At 39.2% G+C, this 27,583-nt stretch overlaps 1 protein-coding gene and 1 long non-coding RNA gene across 6 annotated transcripts in view; both read right to left on the minus strand.

Annotated features, from left to right (window-relative positions):
- Positions 1-27,583, minus strand: part of LOC127043770 (uncharacterized) — a 421,859-nt gene that overhangs the window by 270,480 nt on the left and 123,796 nt on the right. The window lies entirely within an intron of this gene.
- GALNT1 (polypeptide N-acetylgalactosaminyltransferase 1) overlaps positions 1-27,583 on the minus strand; it is a 206,742-nt gene that overhangs the window by 66,395 nt on the left and 112,764 nt on the right. For 3 of the 5 annotated variants that reach the window (XM_050937728.1, XM_050937730.1, XM_050937729.1), the window contains one exon: positions 14,826-14,992. In XM_050937728.1, the coding sequence (XP_050793685.1) occupies positions 14,826-14,992 (167 nt within the window). Of the gene's footprint in view, positions 1-14,825; positions 14,993-26,107; positions 26,206-27,191; positions 27,257-27,583 lie in introns of those variants that run through there. The other 2 variants (XM_050937731.1, XM_050937732.1) reach the window with 2 other exon arrangements.

The raw sequence follows: 27,583 nt of genomic DNA on the forward strand, positions 1-27,583 counted from the left end.
ACTTCTCTGTAAAATATCTTACAAAAGGTATTTAGTTTGAGTATACAGCTCGGCTTACAAAATATTAATTCAGATTAAATAAGCCAAATTTATCACAACCAAATATACTCCTCTCGATTTAATTGCACCCTTCCAGACACATTAAACAAACAGAACTGAGGGTCAGGCTTATGGCAATGCTTCGCTCTGATCTTTGTAGAAGCCATGGTTTCAATTTCTGTTCTTTCCCTCCTACACCAGCCACCTCATGAGAAAGAAGGAGAGTGTCATATTGATTAACGTGTTCTTCCTGTGGAAAATTCAGTAGTTGCTGTAACCTTTGAAAATAGCCTAACTATTTATAGCTAAATCAACTGTGGCAATGACGCTGACCAGAAGCGTGCAAGTGTAATACCAGGAGACTGGTAAGGCTCTATCAGAAACAAACAACATTTTTAAAAACAAAACAACACAACCAGGACTGGCAAAGATCCAGTGTGAGCCATCTTGTTCTGCTTACAGTACAGTAAAAGGCATGTTCATATACTTCATGTAAATATTAAAGAGCTACTATTTTTCAGAAAATAAATCTGATCAAAAATTCTATGAATTTTGAACGTCAGACAGGAAAAATGTTGATGGAATTTTTCCTTAACCATTTAAATCAATTATAGAACCAGGTTGAAATTGTTCAAATTTTGAAATTTCAATGATATCTTGATTTTGAAATTTGGGGAAAAAAATCACTAAAAACATTCATGTTTCACTCACATACATACATCCTCATTTTTCAACCAGCTCTAAAAAAAAGAGAGAAATGAGTCTTTCTTGGAAATTATCTAGCTAAGGGCAACAGTATTTTAAATGGAGGCCAGGGATACAAAGTTGGGGCCTAATTTGCAAAAAGTAAAAACACTACTGTGAATATTTCCAGTTCCACCACCTTTAAGGGGACTGTTTATAGCAATAAACACTATGCTCAGTATTAAATGGATTGAGACCTTAGGTAGTACTGCAGGTCTACTCAGAAATAAAAGGAAAAAAGGGAAGTGTCTTGCCGCCTGACTCAAAACCTCCCTCCAGAGAAGTCAGGAAAAGAACCTAGGAATTCTGACTGCCAATGTTCTTCTGCAATTAGTTGTGTAAGTCACTGTGATGTATGTGATGAAGTCACCCAACTTCTCTCTCGAGGGACTGCTTCATATAGCAGTAGAGGGCTATTATCCTCTATATAGTAACAATGCCTTTTGCTCAGGTGACAATGGTCTGTGTTGGAGATCTAAAGCTTTTAGGTAGAAACCTGCTAATGATCCATGTATTATGGTGGGACTTGTTTTTTCAGTTTACTTAAACATAGGAAGTGATATTAAAACATTACATTAAAAGAATGGTAAGCTTGCAAAGTCAAGCATGCAAAGTTACAAAATGCCATAATTTAAGCTGCCACTACAACCTGAATTAGGCCCCCTTAGGCGTACGTGTTATGATGCAGTCTAATTACATATTCATATACTGTACTTTTTTAAGAATAGGATTCCTGCTTCATTTAGGGCACTAGATGGATAGCAAATGAGTCAGAGGGCTGTAAGGATAGCAAGAATATTCATCTATGGTTAAGTTATTGGACTAGAAACCAGGAAAGCTGGGTCTACCCTGGCTCTGTCGCAGACTACCTCTTATGCAATAGGCAGCAAAATTCTATCATGATGCATAGAGGTCTGAATTGAGGCCTGACTGGCAATCTTAATTCTGGCATTTTCTAACTTGAGCACCTAATTTTGAAATCTTTACATTCTTGTACTGTAGTTTTTTGGTAAAGAATAAAAAAGAATGAAAATATATACTTGATGGAATATTAAACTAACTGCAGTATGGCATCTAATGGATGCCATTGAATTAGGGTGACCAGACAACAAGTGTGAAAAATCAGGACAGGGGGTGGGGGGTAATAGGAGCCAACATTTAAAAAAATGCCCCAAATATCGGGACTGTCCCTATAAAATTGGGACATCTGGTCACCCAACACTGAATTCAACATATTGATAGAAAGATTATATAGAAAGGATGTTATCTCTATATTTCTATTGGTTTTCAAGACTAATTTCTAGAGAAACCTATCTTTTGTATTTTTATTAAATTCTACAGAATTTTTCCTTAAAGTGCTCAACAGATTATAAAGAATACACTGTTTTTAAAAAGTGATCTATATGCATAAAGAGACAAATACATTTTTAGCTCAGTTGGTATGCATTCCAAGCAGCAGAGACTTATTTTTTTTGGTGACAGTTAACATTTCAGTAACAAATTTTTAAAAACCCAGATTTAGGGTAATGATAATTTACAATACGTTTTGGCTCATAATTTTTGGTTTGGTTGAATTTATTTTCCTGTTGGACTTAACTAAAAACATATATGCACTTGGCACACCAAATTACAAAATTAGGTAAGTGTATGGTATTTCAACTTTTTACACAAAGTGGTTTAGTTGAACAGAGCATCTTCTGGAAATACCAAAAAAGAAGGCTGAGGCAGAAGGAAAAATAAATTAAATCAAGTACAAAAACTGGAGTAGAGAAAACTTACATGCAAATCTTGTAGACAATTACTAAATCTGCAAATATTTGCATTCAAATTAAGGATAAATACTTTCTGAATGGAAAGATTAAAATTCATCCCACTCAAGCTTCAGACAAGATATTCATATTATTTTCCATGAACCTGCAACAAAAAACTTGCACTACACTAAATAAACAGAAAAAAAAATATGCATATAAGAAATAGTTAAACTATTAAACATTCTTCGGGAAATTTCAAGTACTGCTGCCCCAAATTGAAATTAGCTTGAGATTGTTAGTAGGGCTGTCGATTAATCACAGTTAATTTGTGCAATTAACTCAAAAAATTGTGATTAATCACAGTTTTAATTGCACTTTCAAACCGTAGAATACCAGTTGAAATTTATTAAATATTTTTGGGTGTTTTTCTACATTTTTAAATATATTGATTTAAATTAGAACACAGAATACAAAGTGCTCCCTTTATATTATTTTTATTAGACATATTTGAATTGTAAAATAAAACACTTTTTCAATTCATCTCATACAAGTACCGTAGTGTGATCTCTTTAATGTGAATGTGTAATTTACAAATCTAGATTTTTTTGCTTACCTACATGCACTCAAAAACAGAACAAAGTAAAACTTTAGAGCCTACAAGTCCACTCAGTCCTACTTCTTGTTCAGCCAATTGCAAAAACAAACAAGTTTGTTTACATTTACAGGAGATAATGCTGCCCCCTTCTTATTTACATCATCACCTGAAAGTGAGAACCGACATTCGCATGGCACTTTTATACCTGGCATTGCAAGGTATTTACGTGCCAGTATGCTAAACATCTGTATGCCCCTTCATGCTTCGGTCACCATTCCAGAGAACATGCTTCCATGCTGATGATGCTCATTAAAAAAATGCATTAAATTACTTATTGACTGAACTCTTTCTGGGAGAACTGTATGACTTCTGCTCTGTTTTACCTGCATTCTGCCATATATTTCATGTTATAGCAGTCTCGGATGATGACCCAGCACCTTATTCATTTTAAGAACACTTCCACTGCAGATTTGACATAACACAAAGAAGGTATCAGTGTGAGATTTCTAAAGATAGCTACAGCACTCAACCTAAAGTTTAAGAATCTGAAGTGCCTTCCAAAATCTGAGAGGGATGAGGTGTGGAGCATGCTTTCAAAATTCTTAAACGAGCAACACTCTGATGCAGAAGCTACAGAATCTAAAGAAAATCAACCTTCTGCTGGTGGTATCTGACTCAGATAATGAAAATGAACATGTGTCAGTTTGGATCGTTATCAAGCAGAACCTATCATCAGCGTGGATGCATGATGTCTGGAATGGTGGTTGAAGCATAAAGGAACATATGAATCTTCAGCACATCTGGCACGTAAATATGTTGTGACGCTGACTACAACAGTGCCATGTGAACATCCGTTCTCACTTTCAGGTGACTTTGTAAGCAAGGAGAGAGCAGCATTATCTTCTGCAATTGTAAACAAACTTGTTTCAGCGATTAGCTGAACAAGAAGTAGGACTGAGCAGATTTGTAGGCTCTAAAGTTTTACATTTTGTTTTTGAGTGCAGTTATTTTTTGTACCTAATTCCACATTTTTAAATTCAACTTTCATGATAAAGAGATTGCACTACAGTGCTTCTATTATGTGAATTAAAAAATATTTGTTTTTTAAAGTGTAAATATTTGTAATAAAAATAAATATAAAGTGAGCATGGTACACTTTGTATTCTGTGTTGCAATTTAAATCAATACATTTGAAAATGCAGAAAACATCCAAAAATATTTAAATAGTATTCCATTATAGTTTAACAGTACAATTAATCGCATGATTAATTGCGATTAATTTTTTAAATTGCTTAACAGCCCTAATTGTCAGTTACCTATTGTATAAATATAAACTGCAATGATTAGGAAGACAGGTAATAGTTATGGGGGAGTCTATCATTAGAAACACAGATAGCTGGATTTGCTATGACCAGAAGAACCGCATGGTTACTTGCCTTCCTGGTGCAAAGGTTGCAGATTCTCTTGAGACATCTAGATAGACTTGTGTGTAATGCTGGTGAGGAGCCGGTGGTTGTGGTACATGTAGGTGCCAATGACATAGGGAAGAATAGAAGAGAGGTCCTAGAGGCCAAATTTAGGCTGCTAGGTAAGAGATTGAAGTCCAGGACCTCCATGGTAGCATTCTCTGAAATGCTTCCACTTCCATGTGCAGGGCCAGCTAGACAGGCAGAACTGCAGGGTCTCAATGTGTGGATGTGATAACGGTGTAGGGAGGAGGAGTTTAGATTTATTAGGAACTGGGAAAATGTTTAGGAACAGGGGAGCCTATACAGGAAGGATGGGCTCCACCTAAACCAAAATGGAACCAGATTGCTGGCACTTAAAATTAAAGACATTCTAGAGCAGTTTTTAAACTAAGGGCTAGGGGAAGACCGACAGGTGCAGAGGAGCACATAGAATCATAGAATATCAGGGTTGGAAGACCTCAGGAGGTCATCTAGTCCAGTCCCCTGCTCAAAGCAGGACCAATTCCCAACTAAATCATCCCAACCAAGGCTTTGTCAAGCCTGACCTTAAAAACCTCTAAGGAAGGAGATTCCCACCAACTCCCAAGGTAACCCATTCCAGTGCTTCACCACTCTGAGTGAAAAAGTTTTTCCCAATATCCAACCTAAACCTCCCCCACTGCAACTTGAAACCATTACTCCTTGTTCTGTCATCTGCTACCACTGAGAACAGTCTAGATCCATCCTCTTCGGAACCCCCTTTCAGGTAGTTGAAAGCAGCTATCAAATACCCCCTCATTCTTCTCTTCTGCAGACTAAACAATCCCAGTTCCTCCAGCCTCTCCTCATAAGTCATGTGCTCCAGTCCCCTAAGCATTTTTGTTGCCCTCCGTTGGACTCTTTCCAATTTTTCCACATCCTTCTTGTACTGTGGGGCCCAAAACTGGACAGTACTCCAGATGAGGCCTCATAAATGTCGAATAGAGGGGAATGATCACGGCCCTCGCTCTGCTGGCAATGCCCCTACTTATACAGCCCAAAATGCCGTTAGCCTTCTTGGCAACAAGGGCACACTGTTGACTCATATCTAGCTTCTCGTCCACTGTAACCCCTAGGTCCTTTCCTGCACAACTGCTTCCTAGCCATTCGGTCCCTAGTCTAACAGTGAATGGGATTCCTCCATCCTAAGTGCAGGACTCTGCACTTGTCCTTGTTGAACCTCATCAGGTTTCTTTTGGCCCAATCCTTGAATTTGTCTAGGTCCCTCTGCATCCTATGCCTGCCTCCAGCATATCTACCACTCCTCCTAGTTTAGTGTCGGCTGCAAACTTGTCGAGAGTGCAGTCCACGCCATCCTCCAGATCATTAATGAAGATATTGAACAAAACCGGCCCCAGGACCAACCCTTGGGGGACTCCACTTGATACCGGCTGACAACTAGACATGGAACCATTGCTCACTACCCACTGAGCCCAATGATCTAGCCCCGGGGTCAGCAACTTTTCAGAAGTGGAAGACAGCTAACGAGATGCCAATTTTTTAAAAAGACTCTAGAGGCAATCCTGGCAATTACAGGCCAGTAACCCTGACTTCAGTATTGGGCAAACTGGTTGAAATTATAAAAACAGAATTGTCAGACACATAGATGAACATAATTCGTTGGGGAAGAGTTAACATGGTTTTTATAAAGGGAAATTATGCCTCACCTATTTACTAGCATTCTTTGAGGGGGTCAACATGCATGAGGACAAGGAGGATCCAGTGATACAGTGTACTTAGATTTTCAGAAAGCTTTTGACAACGTCCCTAATCAGAGGCTCTTAAGTAAAGTAAGCTGTCATGGGATAAAAGGGAAGGTCCTCTCATGAATTGGTAACTGGTTAAAAGATAGAAAAAGTGTAGGAATAAATGGTCAGTTTTCAGAATGGAGAGGGGTAAAGAGTGGTAACCCTCTAGAAATCAGTACTGGGACCAGTCCTATTCACCTTATTCATAAATGATCTGGAAAAAGGAGTAAACAGTGATTTGCAGATGATACAGAAGTAGTCAAGATAGTTAAGTCCCAGACAGACTGCGAAGAGCTACAAAAGAATCTCACAAAACTGGGTGACTGGGCAACAAAATGGCAGATGAAATTCAATGTTGATAAATGCAAAGTAATGCACATTGGAAAACATAATCCCAACTATACATATAACATGCTGGGGTCTTAAATTAGCTGTTACCACTCAACAGAAATCTCAGACTCATTGTGGATAGTTCTCTGAAAACATCAACTCAATGTGCAGTAGCAGTCAAAAGTGTTGGGAATCATTAAGAAAGGGATAGATAATAAGACAGAAAATATCATATTGCCTCTGTATAAATCCACAGTACACCCACAACTTGAGTAGTGTGTGCAGATGTGGTCACCCCATCTCAAAAAATATATACTGGAATTCAGAAAAGGGCAACAAAAATGATTAGGGGCATGAAACTGCTTCCGTCTGAGGAGAGATTAATAAGACTGGGACTTATCAGCTTGGAAGAGATGACAAGGGGGGATATGATAGAGGTCTATAAAATCATGACTGGTGTGGAGAAAGTAAATAAGAAAGTGTTATTTACTCCTCCTCATAACACAGTAACTTAGGGGTCACCAAATGAAATTAATAGGCAGTGGGTTTAAAACAAACAAAAGGAACTATTTTTTCACACACTGCAAGGCAAACACATGGAATCCTTCCCAAAGCATGTTGTGAAAGCGAACACTATAAAACGGTTCACAAAAGAACTTATGAAGTTCAAGGAGAATAGGCCCATTAATGGCTAATAGCCAGGATGGGCAGGGACGGTGTCTCTAGCCTCTGTTTGCCAGAAGCTGTGAATGGGCGTAAAGGCACGGATAACTTGATTACCTGTTCTGTTCATTCCCTCTGGGGCACCTGGCATTGACCACTGTTGGAAGATAGGATACTGGGCTAGATGGACCTTTGGTGTGACCCAGTATGGTCATTCTTATGCAGTCATTTAAAAGTTGAAATAAATAGTTCAATAACTCTGTGCAATGGCCCTGCCACAGTGGCTCATAATAAATGGAAGTAAGACTGACATCTCTTTTTAAAGGTCTGAACGTTTTTTCTGTGTATATTTAGCTAGCTAGCGCGGTTTCACCTGGTTTCTTCTCTGATCCTTGCTAGCGCATTCCCTCTTGATGTGACCTGCAGTCATCCAGTGCTGACCTAGTTCATAGTACAGAGGGACTAATTAACTCAGCTGCAACGCTGACAGACTAGGTGCCAGCTCACGCAAAGGTCCCCAAGTCTACACTCCAAATACATAGCTGTGTGTTAGTATTGTTAAAATAGATATTAGAATTATAAGAATGTCTTTAGACTTTATGGAATGCTTGTAAATTGCTGCATGCATTAATCTCATTTATAACATCTGTATCTCATACTGCAAGATAATATTTGAGTATTTGCATTGTGGTTCTCTGTAACTGTATAAATCACCAGACAGGTGAGAGGCATTAATTAGTGTGAAATGCTGGTTTACAACAGAAAATGTTATGTCCCTGCCCATCACAGAAGGCCCATCAACACCAGATAGACTAGTGTGGAACATTAAAAAGGACAAAAAAGTCTGTTTACTCTCCCCTGCCCATGAAGATGAGTCATGCAAGTAAATTCCTCCCATCAGCTGAGTCTGCAGCTTAGAGCGGAAGGAGGGACGTGTGTGGGAACTGTATCTTTATGCTGCTTGGACTCTGGGGGCAAGAATTACTAGCCATAAGCACTAGACCACAGTGCTTAGTCTGGGTTAGCCCTAAAGAACATATAGAGCTTGTTTGCTATAGAAGCTTCTATTACTTTTTGAAACTGAAGTTTGGAACTCATGTGTGTATATATGCTTACCTACTTTAACCCTGTAAATAATACTTGTTTCCTTTCCCTATATAATAAATCTTTAGATAGTTACATGGAATTGCCTACATTCCTGGTCATTGGTGTGAGATCTGAAGTGCAACTGACTGGGATAAGTAACTGGTCCTTTGGGACTGGGAGTAACCTGAATATTGCTGTGATCCTTGGTGTAAGGGACCATCTATCACAAAACCAGACTTACTTGGGTGATGAGACAGATCAGAGTACCCCAGGGGACTGTCTGACTCCATATTAAAGCTGTTACAGTGCTTGACGAGTGAACACTTGACAACTGGTTCGTGAAATCTAAATACAGAATCAACCAATTTGGGGGTTGTGCCCTGGTTCTTAATAGTCTGCTCTGTGGTTGGTACTTGGATCCTGCAAGACAGCTTTTGGACCATCGCAGGACATCAGGATCCTCTTTTTAATTGGTTACTTGCTGGCAAAATGTTACATATAAAAAAAAAGACATCAATAGTCATATATATAAAATTAATAATGCTTCATAATTTTGTTCAGTAGCTAAAGATGCAAAAATAACATGTTCCCCTAATGCTTCTCTTTCCAGCGTAAACAAAATTATGATATTATGCAAATTCACTTTGCTACGAGCAGAGACTGGCAGGCACACAACAGGCTCCAGGCAAGACTGACTGCTTACTCTATTCTAATTAAATTGTCTCATACTAGAATTTGAAATACACTACTTAGCTAGGACGAACATCTCCTTTTAAAAAAAGGCTTATTTCAATACAACAGAATACTTAACCAGCATGTGTAAAAACCTTTATGCTTTCAAATATTGTGTCTCATAGCCTTCACTAATTTAATATAATGTTTCCCATGAAATCAAACAGACCTGTTTGGATGGTGGAGGAGTGGCAAGAAAACTTCTCAATAGCTGACAAAAAACTGCAAGTGAAATATATTTTAGTGGTCTCAAATTATGAATACTGTATCACTTTAACCAGGGGTTCCCAAAGTTGGTTCACAGCTTCTTCAAGATAAGCCCCCGTGGGCCACGAGACACTTTTTGTTTACCTGAGTGTCCACATGTACGGCTGCTCACAGCTCCCAGTGGCCATGGTTCGCTGTTCCCAGCCAATGGGAGCTGCGGAGAGCGGCGCAGGCTAGGCCACCGCTTTCCACCATTCTCAGCCAATGGGAGTCGCGGGAAGCGGTGGCCCAGCCTGCGCTGCTTTCCACAGTTCCCATTGGCTGGGAACGGCGAACCGCGGCCACTGGGGGCTGTGAGCCGCCACCAGGGGCTTACCCTGAACAAGCCGGGAACCAACTTTGGGAACCCCTGCTCTAGACCAAATTAGAAACTACTTTAGAAGTTTAAGCCTCAACATCTGAAACATAAGTTTCCTTTTGGTTACAAAGGGTACACAAGTGTTCTGCTTTTCATAAAAAACAGAAAAATGCTGACTTCAAAAGAGTTTAGGCTTTTAAAGGAGTTTCTAATTTTAAAATGGGGTTGAATGACCCCCCCCTTCCATTAAAATTGAAAAGATATGACATTATCTAGAACAGCAAAAGTAAGGGAAATAATACTCCTATATTAGTTTGCCACAGTGTTTACAAGTCATTCCTCACCATTTCCAGGCCACAATTAAAACTGGCTCTCCATGATTGACCTGTATCACTATTCCAAAATAGTGCCAGTTAAGATGTTTTTGAAAGATGAAATAGTGAATATCATTAAAGATGAAAATGCAAGCTTATGTTAAATTTGTACATACATATTCTAATTAATTTGGAAAGTTTACCCCTAAAATAATCTCTACTGTAATATATTCAAATTAGAATCCAGATTTGATCTGTTCTAAGGAACAACTACAAAAAGAAAAAACAGGAGGAGGAGGAGGAGGAAAGGGAGATTAATTGAGCTAAAGGTGTTGAAATTTTATCATTTGTCTGAGCTACTACACTGATAATTTTTCAGAGATATCTCAAATACATACAATAATTTATGTGCAATTTAGACAATGCACTATTTAACTAAAGTGAATGAAGAGCTAACTTGTACAGTAACTACAGCTCTTTGAGAAGTTTTGTCCCTAGGGATGCTCCACCACAGGATGCGTGCATGCCTGTGTGCTCCTGATTGGAGCTTTTAAGTCAGCAACATCTATGATCCACACCTGTGATCTATTAATCCTCGTATTCTGGTGACAGAGTATATAGGGAAGGATGGAACAGCCGCCACTCCAGTTCCTTCTCAACTACAAAACCCAAGAAGGCTCTGCAGGAGAGGGGGAAAAAGGACAGAAGACAGAGCACATCTGTAAGGCACAATGCGATGGGACACACAGCAAAACATCTGCAAAAATTCCAGTTATTGTATAAGTAATATCTCTTTTGAGTTTTTGTGTCTAAGGGTACTCCACAACACATGACTTCCAAGCAATGTGGAGGCAGGTGTTGAAGAGGCAGAGCTAACAGTTCTGAGGACAGTGTCAAAGGTCATGCCTGTCATGTACTATTCTTCCAATACATGCATTTTTTTCTGCAACCCCATATACATATTGCTTATTTTTTCCTTACACTATTGTAATAGTTCAATACATATTTATGTGAAAAATCCAAGTCTTATACCTTACAGAGAATATATTTTATTAATTTAATCAGGAGCCAATTATGAAAAACTCTTTTCAACCATCACCCTCTCACACAATTCAGGAATCAAGGTAGTTAATTATAAAGTTAGTTTACCTGTGCCACAATTAGTCAAAAATGTTGACAGAACATTTTTTTTTAAATCAGAGAAAGCCATTTAGTCAAAACTGAAATGTCCCATGAGAACAGGTTAATTTCAATGAAATGTTTTTTAAAAACTTTGTAAGAACAGAATGTTCTGATTTTTAAGGACTTTTCATTTTGAAATTTTATTATACATATTTTAATGTATTTTTTCATTTTAGTTTTATGTTTAAATTTGTGTGCTTACATTGTTAAAAACTAAGAATTACAAAATGTGACAAATGAAGAAGAAAAGTGTATGTGAAGGACATGGAATTACTATGTAATTTAAGAATACAGTAATATAATGATGTTATGAACACTGTACGTGACTCGGTCACTAAGGGCAAGTTATTGGGTATTTTGTTATAAAAAAGTTTCCTATATGAATGCATTGGTCTAGCTTGATAAGCGCTGTAGGAAGAACCAACAGAAAGACAATGGCTCCAGATAAGAAAATCCCAGCACACACTTGAAAGACAATTGGCAAAGCCATCAGCTTCAAGGACTTTACAGCCTATCTACAAGGATCTTTTGCCAGGCTGGGAAATTCAAGATCAAAAAGACTTAGTTTTTAAATGGGGCTCTCCCTGCTGCATGGGGGAGAAATGGTTTTATGACTTATGGGAAAGACTGTGCCAACCAGACTGTAGTGATCTTGGGAGAGGGAAGGGGTTTACAGGAAACTTAGACCATTCCACAGGATAACTAACAACCTTCCTCATGGCTATCTGGTAAAATCAGATGTCTGTTTTAAGAACTGTTCTTATCTTAAATGCTTTTGTTCTAAATAAATAATACTTTGTTTTAAGGATGCTGTTGTCACTGCTGACCACTATTACTGCTGGAGGAAGGAATAGACTTGCAGGTACTGGACATAAATCAGATCCTGTTGAGGCAATCTAGGTTGATAGAGCTGCAACCCAATACCTGGTCTGAGAATTGTATCATTCCATCCCAGGAGAGGCAACTGCAAGAAAACTGAGACCTGAAAGGGAGGGTGGCATCTGAAGGGGCCAGGAAGGCAGAGAGGTACAGTTAACCTGGGCACCATGACATTAGTTCCAAATGTCTAAAGCAGTGGAGGGCAATCTGTGGCCTGCATGCAACCATCAGGGTAAGCTAACTGCAGACCGCGAGACATTTTGCAGACATTGACCGTCCACAGGAACAGCCTCCCACAGCTCATAGTGGCCGCGGTTCACCATCGTCAGCCAATAGGAGCTGCGGGAAGTGGCGGGCCGACTGCCGCTTCCTGCAGCTCCCATTGGCTGGGAGTGGCAAACCGCGGCCACTGTGAGCTGTGGGGACTGTGCCTGCGAATGGTCAACATCTGCAAAATGTCTCGAGGCCCGCAATCAGCTTACCCTGATGGGTTGCAGGTTGCCCACGACTGGTATAAATGAATCCGATTGTGTGTTTCTTGGAAAGTTTGAGGTTCCAATTACCTTGGAACTTCTTGTACTAGTACATTCTCCAATATATGATTGGGTTTCAACTTGAAATAGGCTCTGCTGCACATTCTGCTTGGTACAGAGAAAGCTTCATCAGTAAACAAGAAAGTCAATATTTAAGTACACCACTGACTATATATTTGCATCCTAGTTAGACTGCAACAGTAAGAAAAACAAATTCATGGCTAGCAGAGACGAGTTTCACTTGACTAGAAAACATTTTAAAAAGTAGTTCTGATCAAGCAAGTTTTTCTGCAGGAATATAGTGAAATTTGCTTTTGTGCATGATTGTTCTCTCTTCATTTGTCCTATGTTATTTCTCAGTTTAATACTTTTAATTCCCAGACATCCATATTGTTCCATGCAATGGCAGAGAGTCATACTGAATCTCTAGACCATAACCACTATTCAGACTACTTCACTGCCTTTTTGCTTCATTTTCATGCATGCTTTCCTTCAATTCAGCTAATATTCTGACTCTGAGATTAGATTCAGTGGCTCTAAGGATGGCCTTCAAAAGTTCATGTTGATGTCCTCTCTAGCTATTCACCTGCTTAATGTGTCATCCTTTGCATTCACTATCCTCTACCTAATGAGCAATCTCTGGCATTGCTGCAACATCCCCAAGTTATGGAAACAATCTTCATTGGTTATACAAATGAAGATAACAGATGACAAGACAATCAAACAACTAGTTAATAGATATTACACACACACATGGCTTCTCTCTCACTTTTCATATGCATAAAGACACTTAATATTGGAGAAAATCCTCAACTAGATGGAGGTTTTTTATTTTAGGTTTATATTTAGTATTTTGTTTTTATATTCATCAATTACAATACCAATCACCAATTCTTAAGGATACAATTGTGTCATTGTGGTCACCATCACATAACTACGAATTTTGCCATTTATATAGACCCTGCTGCCACACATTATCAGTATGTTAGTTTGCTTTGACCTAGTCCTGTTTCAAAACAGAACTATGTCAAAGCTAACAAACTGTTAATGAATGGTAGCAAGGTCACTGTGACCACAGCATGAAATCTTTTTTTTTTCCAACAGTGACTGATATAAATTATGCATAGCTTTATCACGACAAAACTATATCATTCAATTAAACTATATTTGATATGTTAGTATTTAATATTGATATTTAAAAATTAAGTCAGAATTTTAAAGACACAAACTAAATAGAAATATTAAAGTCAAAATCTAAATGAAACTTTTCAATTTTTCTGCAATGCTTTTGCTGAGCCAAAACTGAATTTTGGAAATTGAAATGTTCTGATTTGTAATGTCAATTTATTTTATTTTATTTTTTTTGAAATATCACATTTGTTTATGGAATGAAAATGTCAAGTTTCAAACTAGCTCTAACCTGTGCACACATGTGTTTATATCTGAGTTATTTAGGTTTTTAGGGCAGAAAGCTGTCTGGTGTTCATTTGATCAGGTGATGCATATAAAAATCTTACATGTTCTAAGACAGTGGTTCCCAAACTTTTTTCCCCCAAGAATCCCGTTAGCATCTGATTAAATGACCCAGACCCCTTTTGTTTCTGGTTCTACTGGAATGTAAACAGCGGCAGGCTCCTGCCAGCATGACCTCTCAGGCATGATGCATCATGCTATGTGGAATAAAATGGCGTCCTTCATGTGGCAAAGTGCCAGAATGTCATTCCAGTGTGTCCTGGCCCTGCTTCCAGGGACAGATCCCAGCATAACCCATGGTGGACTTCCATGATCCAGGGACCTTTCTACGGGAACCACTACTGGAGAGGTTTGTGAATGCCCTAGACAGCAAAGTGTACTACAGATTGCACAGAATTTGAAATCAAGTCTAGTGGCCCCCCCCCCTTTTTTTTTTTTTTTTAAAAAGATACCCAGAACTGCTATGCCCTTTATAATGTTAATACTAGAGTGCAATGGGTGGATAGGTGGGATTTTACTGTATATTCAGTGTGGAATGTTCCAGATACAAACAAATGTGGGCATTGGTTTCATTACTATGATTTTTCAAATATTCCCAAAATTACTTATCCTTGCTAAACCAATGTCAAGTCTAAATTTCTTAAAGCAGTAAGTCATGAAGCCATGTAGACAGCATCTGAAAATCAGCAAAACAACACTATTACCTCTTTCACTGGCATCATCTACAAGTACAATTTCTTCCAGCAAGTGTCGTGGCGACCGATTTATCACACTATGGACAGTTCGTAAAAGTGTACTCCAAGCCTCATTGTGAAACACAATGACAACACTTGTTGTAGGAAGGTTGTCTGGATACACCTTTGTTTTACACCTATGGACAGAAAGGTAAATCAAAGAGGTGCATTGATAAATCAACAGTTTTTATAACAATTTTAAAATACAATTTCTGGGTTATAACATTAAAAATACTCCAATAGTAGGATTTAAAATGTGAAAAATGAAAAGATCAAGAGTTTGGAGATTTAAAATAGCAAATAGATATATTTGCACCATAACATCTCTCTGTGTGTTCCAGTTTTGTGGCTCTTTTTAACATACACTGGTGTAAAGGGTTAAGAAAAGCGTTTTTCACTATATTATGCTAAATTGTTCAAACCTACAGTAGAGAGGCAAGGAGAGGATGGAGGACTGAACGGCTCAATGGATTAAGTAATGGAATGGCAAACTTTTCATTTCCAGTGCAAGTCTTGCTCCCTGCTCTGGTCAGCAGTGACCAGATGTTACCATTTGATGGCTGTTCAGCCATGTGCAGTGCATAAATTTAGTTGGTGAGAATAGAATAAAGAAGTGGCAGCCATGTTAACACCATAGGCAAACACACAAGATGTGCACTGAAATTACTGTCTCATTTCTTGTACGTCCTTGTATATCTGTTTTGTGAATAAGGAGGATCAATCTTCCAAGGATGCTACCGCTAATAACATTAAATTAGATCTATACTCGCTTTAAGAAAAAAAACTTAGTTAAGCAAAAGCTATACAAACTGGGAAGTGAACAGTTTTACAACAGAAAAAAAATCAGAAAAATTGAAAGTATATTTGCAAAAAAGTAATTTGTTTGGAATACTGTATGTCTGGAAGAAAGAAAATAATTTAATATAGCTAGCATTATATATTTAGCATTATCCTACTCTAGTAGTTCTTGACATTTGGGGGAAAATGTAATATTTAAAAATACCCTATAAAATTCATGTAAGTTAATTCTGTATTGAATTTTATTGTAGCTTTTTTAAATAAAGCAAAATTATGTTCATAAACTTTTCAGTAGCAAAAGGTTGCAAGTCACATCTGATGCCCCCACTGTAGGATACAAAAATGTTTTTTTCCAGTTTTGCATATATTGGACATGCTATAAAACTAGTTTAAAGGCAAAAAAAATAATGTATTTTAATTATTTTTACCTGACTGAACGTAGGCTAAAGAAATTTTCTTATTTGATGTTTTGAAATTTGTATGCAAGACTATAACGTCTCCAAGAGCACCACATACCTTAAAAAGCAAATGGCTAGCCTACAGACTGGATCACTATTTTTCAGCAAGCAATCCCTCACAGAATCAGGTAGAGAAATCAATATACTACACAATTTCAAAAGAAAATGTTGGAAGGTTTTAAAGCGAAATTCTACTTTAAAAGTGACTAAGAAAACTTAGCACTTCTTTTTACTCATATATATTCAGAATCAATGCAAACTATTGTAATATAAGATTATAGTACTGTCAACTTTAGAGAATCAACAAAGCAATGTAGAAATATGAAATCAAAATCAGAAGAGGACAAGGAATACACCTTATTTCTTCCAACAGCCTTCAGGGAACCGTGAGGAGCATTCAGCACATTTCCTCCAAATTTAGGGACGGGGCAAGCATTACTGGCCAGTGTAAAAGGATAAGGCAATGGGTCTGCATCCTCCTCCCACCCTCATTCCATTTTCAGAAGACAGGATCGCTAAAGGCACTAGCCAAAACTAGTTCTCATACTCTGAGCATAAGTACTACATTTGTGCCTGAACTTTGAGTGGGAGTGAGGTGGTTCCTCCAACTGAGAGCAGAACCCACAAAGTCTTGGGGCATACAAGCTCCAACATGCCTTACTGATGGTGAGCTGAGCCTAAAGAGCATCCTTGTCTGACACCCCCACCCCCCCAAAAAAAATGTAGCCCAAAGGTCATCGAAGCCACACCAATAAGTAGCTTCTATGGAAGGATGTCTTATTTTGGCATTTCAAACAGATGGCACTTAGAAGAATAGCCATTTGTTTTCCAGTTCAAGCCCTGCATGCCCTATCTTGTGTATGGGATAGGCACAATCTGGCTTTATAATACATTTCTCTGTAACATTAAGCCTGAACAAAAGTTATCTGCCACGCAGGAATGAATGTCAAAATCTCTGGAAAACATTATAGTCATATGATGAAATGGTTATTTACCTTATTGAGATATGCTGGCTATATCTATATGTCAAGGATGGTACGCATGAACCAGTGCACTCAATTTTGGATTTTTTTGGACCAGGAGTGCCTATTGGGGATTGTCCCTTACCTTGAACATCCTTGTGCTCCCAACAAAGGCATAATGGGCAGGGCAACCCCAACAATCCTTTAGTTCCTTCACCAATACAAAATCCAGCTGTTATAAGACACTCTATTAGTGGGAAAGGACAACAGCTTGTGGACAGCACATCTCAAAGAACCAAAGTTAGTATTCTTCTCGGAGTTCACACATACGCCACTGATGGGGACTCTCAGCGATCAAACTTGATAGAGGTGGGTGCTGGGAGTCTAAATGACTATAAAATAGCCCTCCCAAAATGAGCATCACACTGTGATGTTCAATGGAATAAAGTGTGTAAAACCCAAGTTCTGAACTCCAAGTGGCTGCCCTACATACATCTGTTACAAACATATTCCTCAAAGACGCAACTGTGGTATTTTGGGCCTTGGAGTGAGCTGAGTGTCTTTCTGGAAAGGCTACTTAAGCTAAATATTAGCAAAGTCTACTACAACTAGTAATCCAATTAGTCTTCAGGTGGAAACATGTTAACCTTTCATTTTTTCTTCATCAAATACAAACGATCTAGGAAATACCCTAACAGCCTAATGCCATTAAGACTGACAGGGCCCTACGCAGATCTAACTGTTTTCCATTATGAGTATGTAGCGCTGGTAGAGTTCTACATTTAATACGGGTATTTTGACTTCTGATGAGCAACTTCCCTCTAACACTGACAATCATCCAGTATCCATACTATAAACTGAATCTGGATCTTATAAATATTAGAACCAGATGCAAAATTCGGCCTTCCTTCTGGGATAGCTGAGACAGCTGAACAGGCAGTTGGATCAGGGGCTGAAATGAAGGCTCATCGGGTCTGAAAATCAAGACTGCCTTTGCCTAGGCTGGAGCCAGCATTATTTTTGCCGAGTCTTGTTTGATCATTTTGATTACCCTTGGGATTAGGGGAACTGGATGATAAATGCATGTGTAAGGCTGTAGGAAAATCACGGGCTGTGATTTTGTTGAGGAAACTACAAACTGTTGCAACTAAGTGGCACTGCGACTTGGCACATGGAGTCATACCACCACAAATTTGGCAGAGCCACCTCTCTGTCATGACTTGGTGGGGGCAATGGCAGATGCAGAGGATGGGACTAGTTTCTGCACAGCATTCACCCCCTCACTGCCCCAGCTCCATATTGAGCACCACTGCCTGCACTCAGGCCCTTCTGGTGCTTGCCTTGTACTTTGCCCAGGTGAAATTCTACCTGCACCTGGTAGTGTGGGTCAGGGACGCCAAGCAGGAGTGTCTCCTACCCAATTTCAAGGACTTTGCTTTTCACAGCCATCCCTCTGCACTGAGGGACAAGCTGGGGGAGGTCCCAGTGAATGGGGCTGGGTGGGCACTTGGGCTTGTCTCTCCTGCAAGATATAGGGCTGGGAAAGCTTCTAGAGATCTCTGATCTGGGTCTGGCTCTAGGGTGTAAGAGTTTGGGCTCTCACACCACACACTGGGCATGGAGGAGTAGGGGAAGGCACTGGGCATGGAGGAGTAGGGGAAGGTACTACTCATCTAGTCAGTAACGAAACAAGCGTTCAGGTCTTGGGGCTTTGACTTCAACTTTCAAACAAACAACAAACAACAAAGTCAACTTTCTTACAGCCTTATACATGAAAGCTGATGACCAGGGATCAGGAATGCCCCTGCTATGAACCTGTGATCCTGATCCCCTGCTGAAGAAGTCTTGATACTTTCTGTTGTTCAATGTTGATGATATATATGGAGGAGTGACCCCAATAAATATTTCTTGAATGACAATGTCCTTTATCAACAAATCATGATTGCTTGTAAACTGTCCGCTGAGGCAATCAAGCAGAACATTCTGAAGACCTGGTAAGCAGAGAGCCACTAGATTTAAGTTGTGACCAATACACTTGTTTCACAGCCATACTGCTTCCTGACAGAGGGGTGGCTCATACTCCTCTTTGTTAGTAAAACATTGCTATTTGTTAATATATGGACAGATGAGCCTTTAAGAACTGGAAAAAATGGAGCACAAGCATGGTGAGTTGCACTCTGCTCCAGAATGTGTGTGTGTAATTGGGCCTCTTCGAAAGATCAGAGACCGTGAACCTATGTGGCCCAGGTAAACCCCCATCCCATGTTGGAGGGATCTGTTGTGAGAGTTTTGAATGGTGGGCATAGAGAAAAAGGAACTCCTCTGGAAGATTTATTGGGATACTTCCACCAATTTACATGACAACTTCCAGGGGGACCTGCACTCTCTTGTCTAGGTGATGTCTGATGGGCTGATACACTTACTTCAATCATCTTGTATGCAGCAAAGGTGAAGTCTAGCATGCTGACTTATGTAGGTGCAGGACACTATGTGACCTAGAAGCCTGAGGCAAGTTCTCAGCAATGTGTTTATGATGTGTCTGCTGTTGATGATTAAATCCACTATGCCACTGATTCTCTCCTGCGGGAGGTAGGTCCTTGCTGCTGCTGTATCCCAGTAAAGTATTTTTTAAATAGACAACATAAGAATGGCCATACTGGGTCAGATCAAAGGTCCATCCAGCCCAGTATCGTGTCTGCCGACAGTGGCCAATGCCAGGTGCCCAAGAGGGAGTTAACCTAACAGGTAATGATCAAGTGATCTCTCTCCTGCCATCCATCTCTACCCTCTGACAAACAGAGGCTAGGGACACCATTCCTTACCCATACTAGCTAATAGCCATTAATGGACTTAATAGAATTTGTTTTTCTTCATCGACCCTTAGTCCTAGGGAGGCAAAAGGATGAATAGTCTGCTGAATGGAGCTGATTACCTATTGAGGACATTTTCCTAGGATGAGGCAATGTTGAGATTTGGAGTTGTTAAAACTATGACTCCCTCCAAGGTGAGTTGCTGCTTTACATTAAAACATTTCTTGAACACCCCCAGTGCTGCTGGCAGTCTAAAAGGGAATATCCTTTATCAGGAATTGCCTATGTGAAATGAGAAATATTTTTCTGTGGGGAGGATGGATAGCAAGATGAAGGTCAAGGAGTTGTGCACCAGTCCTGTGGATTCAGGGAGGGGATTATTGAGGTAAGCGTTACAATTCTGGATTTGAGTCTGCAAATGAAGGTCATGTCAAGCTGAACGCTGTGGTATCAGAAGCACAACACCACCAACTCTCTTTTTTACATCAGCCGTTTCACATTCAGATTTCCCACAAGTAGTTTCCTATTTGGTACTTAATAAACAATGCAATTTATGATAAAATTCCAGTATATAAGGATTTCTCAGGACAGGAAATGGTGTATTGCTACCATAAATACATCCAGCAAATGTCTGGTCAATTTTGTTTTCCTGGTAATGGGATATTCTATTCATAAACTTCTTAATACCACTTTGATGAATATCTGAAGACTTTCCAGAAGTAGGAGTTTCTGTGGCTAAAGCAGGTGGAGCAGCAAAATCTTAGATGAAGTAATGGGATTAGCTTCACTTTCACTCATATCATTATCAAAAACTCCATGGTTTGTGGTGATGCTGTCAAAGATTAAGTGGAAAGAGAACGCACAAAAGAAAAATTTTGATGCAAACCAGATTTCCCTATTTTTGCTTTTTGACTGAAATAATCTGTCAATAGCTGCACATCACAAAAGTTACACAAACATTTCTCCGTTCTATTTACATGGGTCACCTACTCAGAAGAACAGAAGGTGGACATACTCAAAGAACTTGCACTTACAATTAAAAGTTATCCATGTTCATGTCTAGTAAAAAAAAGTTTCCATACACATGATTCTCTTTCCTCAAATCAGCATAATTTATTGTGTCCCTGTTATGTCTCACTATTTCTAGAATGCTCTCTAGATTATGAAGTATCTCCTGTATTTCAATAAGTCAATCAATCAGTAGCCATTCAGTTCTAATTCCTGAGCTTCTAGAATATTCTAGCTTTGTATTTGGCCATACTGCACCTTTCCTCCCAGAACCTTTACAGAATCACAAATCACACAGGCATGGAGCAGCGTGTGGGAACAGGCCCTCCTCCTTGCAGCAAAATAAAATGGACTCGTAAGCCATAGCAGGAGGAAGAAAGGGACAGAAAGGGAAGGCTCTCTGAAGAGATATGATGTCAACCCCTCTCATTAGCAAAGAACTTTTTATATTACCTGGAAGCTTTGGCTAAGGATGCATGTGTATGTTTGGGGGGTAGAGGACTATGAAGGGGATTTTTATTGAGGGTGGTTTATTTACACGCGGGGAGATTATTTACAAGGGCATTTAAGATGGGCTGCTTACTCTGTTGAGGGTGGGAAGAGAAGTTAGGGGGTTAATAGCCTTGATACTTGTGCAGCCATTAAGCCTCGCCCTTAACAAACATCTTTTTCTCTGTGTTGGGGGGAAGACGTAATGACTGAACCCTCTTTTCCCTCCCTACTGAGTTAATGTATGTCTGCCTGTCTAGTCAGTTTAGATTGTAGGCTCTGAGGCAGGGACTGTAGTCTTAATTTTTATGTCCTTTGTAAACCACTATGTACATCATTGGCCTGGTATACAAAAAAAAAAAAAGAGACTACACTTCATTCTAGAAAATTTCAGCTAATCAAGATGCTCAGTTTTCAATTAGTTTACCTTTTTCCAAACAGGTAACATGTAGTAAAATGAGAAACCAAGACACCTATGTAGACTTGTGAACACATGGCACCATGATGCAATCAAAAAGGTAGACCGCCTCCTACATCAGGACATTCTTACTGGAATATCTGATTGTGGTCAAACAGGCAGTCAATTGACCAGCTTGCCAAGCCTACATTTCAGCTCTGATATAGGTTAAAGAGGGCCCCAAAGGACTGCTGGGGATGAAAGTTTTGCATTATGTGTCAAGCCCTTTCCTTGCAGAAATGGTCCTCAACCTATGAGCTTCTAAAGTATCATTACTTATTTAGATTGCTACAGTTCCCCAAACATGCACTTTTAAAATGCAAGTAGACTCTTCCAGCTGCTTTGATCCAAAAAAAGGATAAGAGGGTTGCAATATACAAAACAATCAGGGTGACTAGTCTTATTAGTTACAAGATTACTGATATACAGATTTTATTATATTACACACACTAAGGTTCCCTCTCTTTCCCATCAAAGTAGCTTCTCATCTTCTCCCACACAGAAATCTCCAGCTTCAATTTAACAGCCCTTACACTTCATCCTCCCAACATTTGACCTCTTGTCCCCAAACAAGGGAGAAAGTAACAAGTCGATGATGGTCAGCCAAGATTCTTGTATACATCACAGAGAGGATTTTGAGAGTGGCTGTAAATGAAAGAGTGAAGACTGTGTGAACCAGTTTAAGAAGAACATTCTATCAATTAAGGAATAGCCCACAAGAAACCATAGACATTGCTGCAGAAGAAAATGTACAAAATGAGTAACCAGACTGGCATTATTGGCACAGTCAAGGATAAGGGAGGTGTTAGATAGGGAGAGATTTAGAAGGCAAGAAAATTACATGGGGTCTTGAAGGAGATGAGAAACTTGAACCTGTGCAGAGAAGTGGGAGCCAGTAGAAGAACTCAAAAAGAGGCATGACACAATTAGAGTGGGAGACAAGAAATGTAACCTCACTTGGACTAACAAAAAGTAATATAGACAAGCTTCTGAGAGTCGTACACTCTTTATCAAGCCACTGAAAACAGTGCAAGATAAAGCAGTATAACAGTGGGGTGTTAATTTAGACCTTGTTTAAATTATGAGATTCTGCAAATCAAAGAAGAATTATGTATCTAAGAAAAAAGGTACCTGTGTGAATTGAAGTTCATTCTCAATAGCTCTGCCTGGACTGAAAAGCTATTAAAAAAGAGAGGAACTTTAAGCCACTGAGTGTAAGGTCTGATTTGACGGAATTAAATCACTGCATCTATTGCTCAGCCTTGTTTAGTTTTCAGGTCTTGATGAATGGCTTTTCTTTTACCATTTTAATTTCTCAGTGCCATAAAAAAAGGACTAACATTTGTATCATTTCAAGATTAGTCATCTGGACCAACAATGGCTAATTTTATATTAAAATCAAACTTTAAAACATTCAGACAAATACAAAACGTTGGAGGCACTAATCTGAATCTGTTTACTGACAATTCCTGCAAGCAATCCATCTCAAATACTACCCAATAAGGAACTTACAGGCCAGGGGTCGGCAACCTTTCAGAAGTGGTGTGCCGAGTCTTCATTTATTCACTCTGATTTAAGGTTTCACATGCCAGTAATACATGTTAATGTTTTTAGAAGGTCTCTTTCTATAAGACTACAATATATAACTAAACTATCGTTGCATATACAGTAAATAAGGTTTCTAAAATGTTTAAAAAGCTTCATTTACAATTAAATTAAAATGCAGAGCCCCTTGGACTGGAGGTCAGGACCCAGGCAGCGTGAGTGCCACTGAAAATCAGCTTTGCCATAGGTTGCTTACCCCTGCTATAGGCTAATCTCACTGCAGCATATCACTTGGCATTTAGAGACTCTAGAGACATTACTGGTTCTTTGAATTGTTGTGTGTATTGTATTCACTGTTCAATTTAATCTAAGCGTCATTCTTAAAATCAAAGAATGTGTGCTACATAGAATATTACATAAATACTTGTTTATTATACATTAGTTTAGTAGAGTTTGCTACAGTTTGTTTCATGGCTTTAAAAACCACGGAAAAAACATTTCTGCAGGTAATACTGTGAAGAGATTAATTTATTGACAAGTCTTGCATGCCTTCTTAACACGTCTGATTTACATTCTACAGTGAATTACATACACAAAATGTTGCTAAAATGCTGCTATTGAGGTAGGGATCCTGTCGAAATAACTGTATGTGAACAAGTAATAAAGTACACTCATAATATATATGCACAAGGCAACAGGGATAAAGTTGAATCAGACAACCTTAATTCTACAGTTTCCTAACGTTTGCGTACTTAACTTTCTAAACTTAATATATTTAATATGTAGGGGGGTTGTATGTTGTTTCCAAATGTTTTTTAAAAGGAACACACAAATTCTATTATATGAAATCTTAATATTGTCATCTGTATCAACAGATTTTAAATCTTGGATTACTGAGGGACAGACCTCTTACTGGTTGAGCTAAAGCAATGTTTCCCAAACTTGGGACACCACTTGTGTAGGGAAAGCCCCTGGTGGGACAGGCTGGTTTGTTTACCTGCCGCATTCGCAAGTCCGGTCGATCGCGGCTCGCACTAGCCACAGTTCACTGCTCCAGGCCAATGGGAGCTGCTGGAAGCAGCGCGAGCCGAGGGACGTACTGGCCGCCGCTCCCTGCAGTTCCCATTGGCCTGGAGCAGCGAACCGCGGCCAGTGGGAGCCGCGATAGCATGGACCTACAGACTCAGCAGGTAAACAAACCGGCCCAGCCCACCAAGGGCTTTCCCTACACAAGCGGCGTCCCAAGTTTGGGAAACACTGAGCTAGAGGATTAACTATATTAGCTACAAGAAGGAGTAATCTGTTATCCCCTGAAGACCAGCCACTACAGGACATGTAACCTGAGAATAATGTTTTATGCAGGCATGACTGAGCCCCATTTTACAAAGGTATATCCGAGCACAAAGATTTAGCAGATTGAGAGGCAGTACAGCTAAACGACAAACATGGGTCTGCCAAATTTAAGATCTGGGTTCTTTTCCCTGATTCTGTAACCTTTCAGTGGGGGAATGAGGTCAATACAGAGTTATGCAGGGCACAGAATTATTAATGGAAGTTAGAAGCTTTGAGTATAGAATTCACGGTCTCCTGGAATACAGCCCAGTGCATGTTCCCCCAGACCAAAAGATATTTTGATGGGTAAAAACAAGAGAAAGGAACAAGAGCATCCATTCGGTTCCCCCCCTCAATCCAGAAGTTTAGTTGTATGGCATGCTAGAGCAGGTTGTCCAAGTGATAAATGTTGATGTTCTAACAGGATGTTAATAGATTCTTAGCAGCAAGCTTCATGCAAGCAACACTAAGGAAAACAGAGATGGGAAATGGTGATTTAGAAGCTTACGACTTAACCCAGTTCTAAAGAATTTACATGGGGACAGTAACAGTTACTTCCCTAACCCCAGGATTATCCCTTAGCCGAAATTCAATATTGGTGCTAGAGCTCCCCCCCGCCCCCCCAGTAATGGAATGTTTTAGGTAGCACATCTATTATAATGCTGTTTATATTGGTGAAAAAAAATTATAAATTGCAAAATCTTTGGTATGGAAATAGAATGGAGCTTAATGGGGACACATATTACAGTTGCAATAAAGTAATTATTTTCCACCGTCCATGAAGTTAAGAGCTCAATTTAAAGTATAATTGCTATAGAAGAAAATCTTATTCTTAACCTGAAAATGTGCATTAAATTGTGGTTTAAACTTTCCTGCATATTGACAGCCTCTTGAAACTTTTACAGATGAGTCCATTATTTAACAATAACCTTGACACTAACTGTAGTATTCAGAGACAAACATACCCTAGAAATCACCAAAAGGCAATCCATGCACTGGAATAAAAATTCACTATTATCCTGTAGAACCCAATATGGCTAAAAACAAAATATCAGAGCAAAGTGGGACCATTTAAGGACCACAATTTGCTGGACTTCCTTCAAACATATACATAACATATAACCACAGTTTTAATGGATGGCAGCATAAAAAAACATTGCCAAAAAGTCTGTATCAGAGCCTTCCACTACTTCTGAAAAGAGCTTCATCTTCAGAGGATTGTAGCCATTTATGCTAAACAGGGGTCTTAATTTACACAATTCACATCAAAATCTATCCTTAATCTTTCAACCAGTGACCTGAACGCAGACAAAACTTTCAAAAACGTTTCGACCCATTTTAATCCAACCTGCTAAATTCTCTGCCATCATTAGTATTTCATAATTTACCTTACATCAAGAGTATGAAATTTTCCTTTCGTCTTATTTCAAAGATTTGGATAGAAGAAAGGTCGCATAATCTCATGAACCAAGCAGAAATCTTCTTTAAACCCTGGAAACAAAATCCAAAATGGTCCTTAAAACCATTGTGGTTACAGAATTCAAGCAGAATTTCACAAAACGAAAGTGGTAATTGACTAGTTTTCCTGGCATAACAAATTGCTCCTAGAAAAGCATTTTTTGATAGAAACATAGAAGGATTCTCTTCTCCAAATGGCTGAAACTATACTTTTTAAGCCTCCCTTCCCAAATATATTTCTCATGTTGGAACTATCAAATCTCAATTGAGGAAAACTGAGAATATGACACGGCTCGGACCAAAGTTGGTAATATCAGTGTCTCAGGATGAGAAGTTATTTAAAAAACTTAAACTTACACTGCTTTGGCTTACAGTGGCAACATTATTTTTAAAGTTTTAGTTTTTTTTTTATATAAGAACAAGAAGATTTATCCCATCTACTTTTTTTGGGAAATAAATATTAAAACTCACACCAAAAAGAAAACTTAGGCCAGGTTCCGCAATAGGCTCAAAATACACTATGTATTTTGTCTAATATGGAAATATCTTCAAAGAGCCACTGCTCTTAATGGTAAAGCCAGATGAAAAAAGCTTTCCAGATTGGAAAAAAGTCCTCGATCAGATGCTTTCAGATTTTTAGCATTACTATAGTCATTGTATCAACTGTAATTTTCTTCAGTCCACTTATCAAATAGCAAGGTCAGTATGACTTCAGAGTCTCAGGGTGTCTACATTCTGAAATTAGGTCGATTTTATAGAAGTCGATCGTTAGAGATAGTTTTTATACAGTCGACTGTGTATGTCCACACTAAGCGCATTAATTTGGCAGAGTGCGTCCTCACTACCATGGCTAACATCAACATATAATGGGGGTAACTGTCCCACGGTCTCCACCACTCATTGGAATTCTGGGTTAAGCTCCCATTGCCTGATGGGGCAAAAACACTGTGGCGGGTGGTTTTGGGTACGTGTCATCAGTTGTCTCCGTCTCCGTGAAAGCAATGGCAATCGTTTCACACCTTTTTTCCATGCAGATGCCAAACGATGGCAAGCATGCAGCCCGCTCAGCTCAGTCACACCGCTGCTGTTGTGTCCTGGGTGCTTCTGGCAGCAGACAGTGCAGGCGGTCTGTAAACCATCATCCACCGCTTCTGCTGCAACTCTGCTCTCCTGGTGCCATGAATCCACCTCGCTGGTCCTCTCGTCATTTGGTATAAATATCTATTCTCGTGGCATCCGTCATCATCCACCTATTCCGCTGCAACTCTGCTTTCCTGCTCTCCTTCAGATGCCATGCTATAGCAAGCATGGAGCCCGCTCAGCTCACCGCTGCTGTTGTGAGAATTGTCAACACCTCGTGCATTAGCCTGCAATATGTGCAGAACCAGAACCTGCAAAAGCAGGCAAGGAG

This window comes from Gopherus flavomarginatus, chromosome 2 (genome assembly GCF_025201925.1).
Source record: "Gopherus flavomarginatus isolate rGopFla2 chromosome 2, rGopFla2.mat.asm, whole genome shotgun sequence".
NCBI lineage: Eukaryota > Metazoa > Chordata > Testudines > Testudinidae > Gopherus > Gopherus flavomarginatus.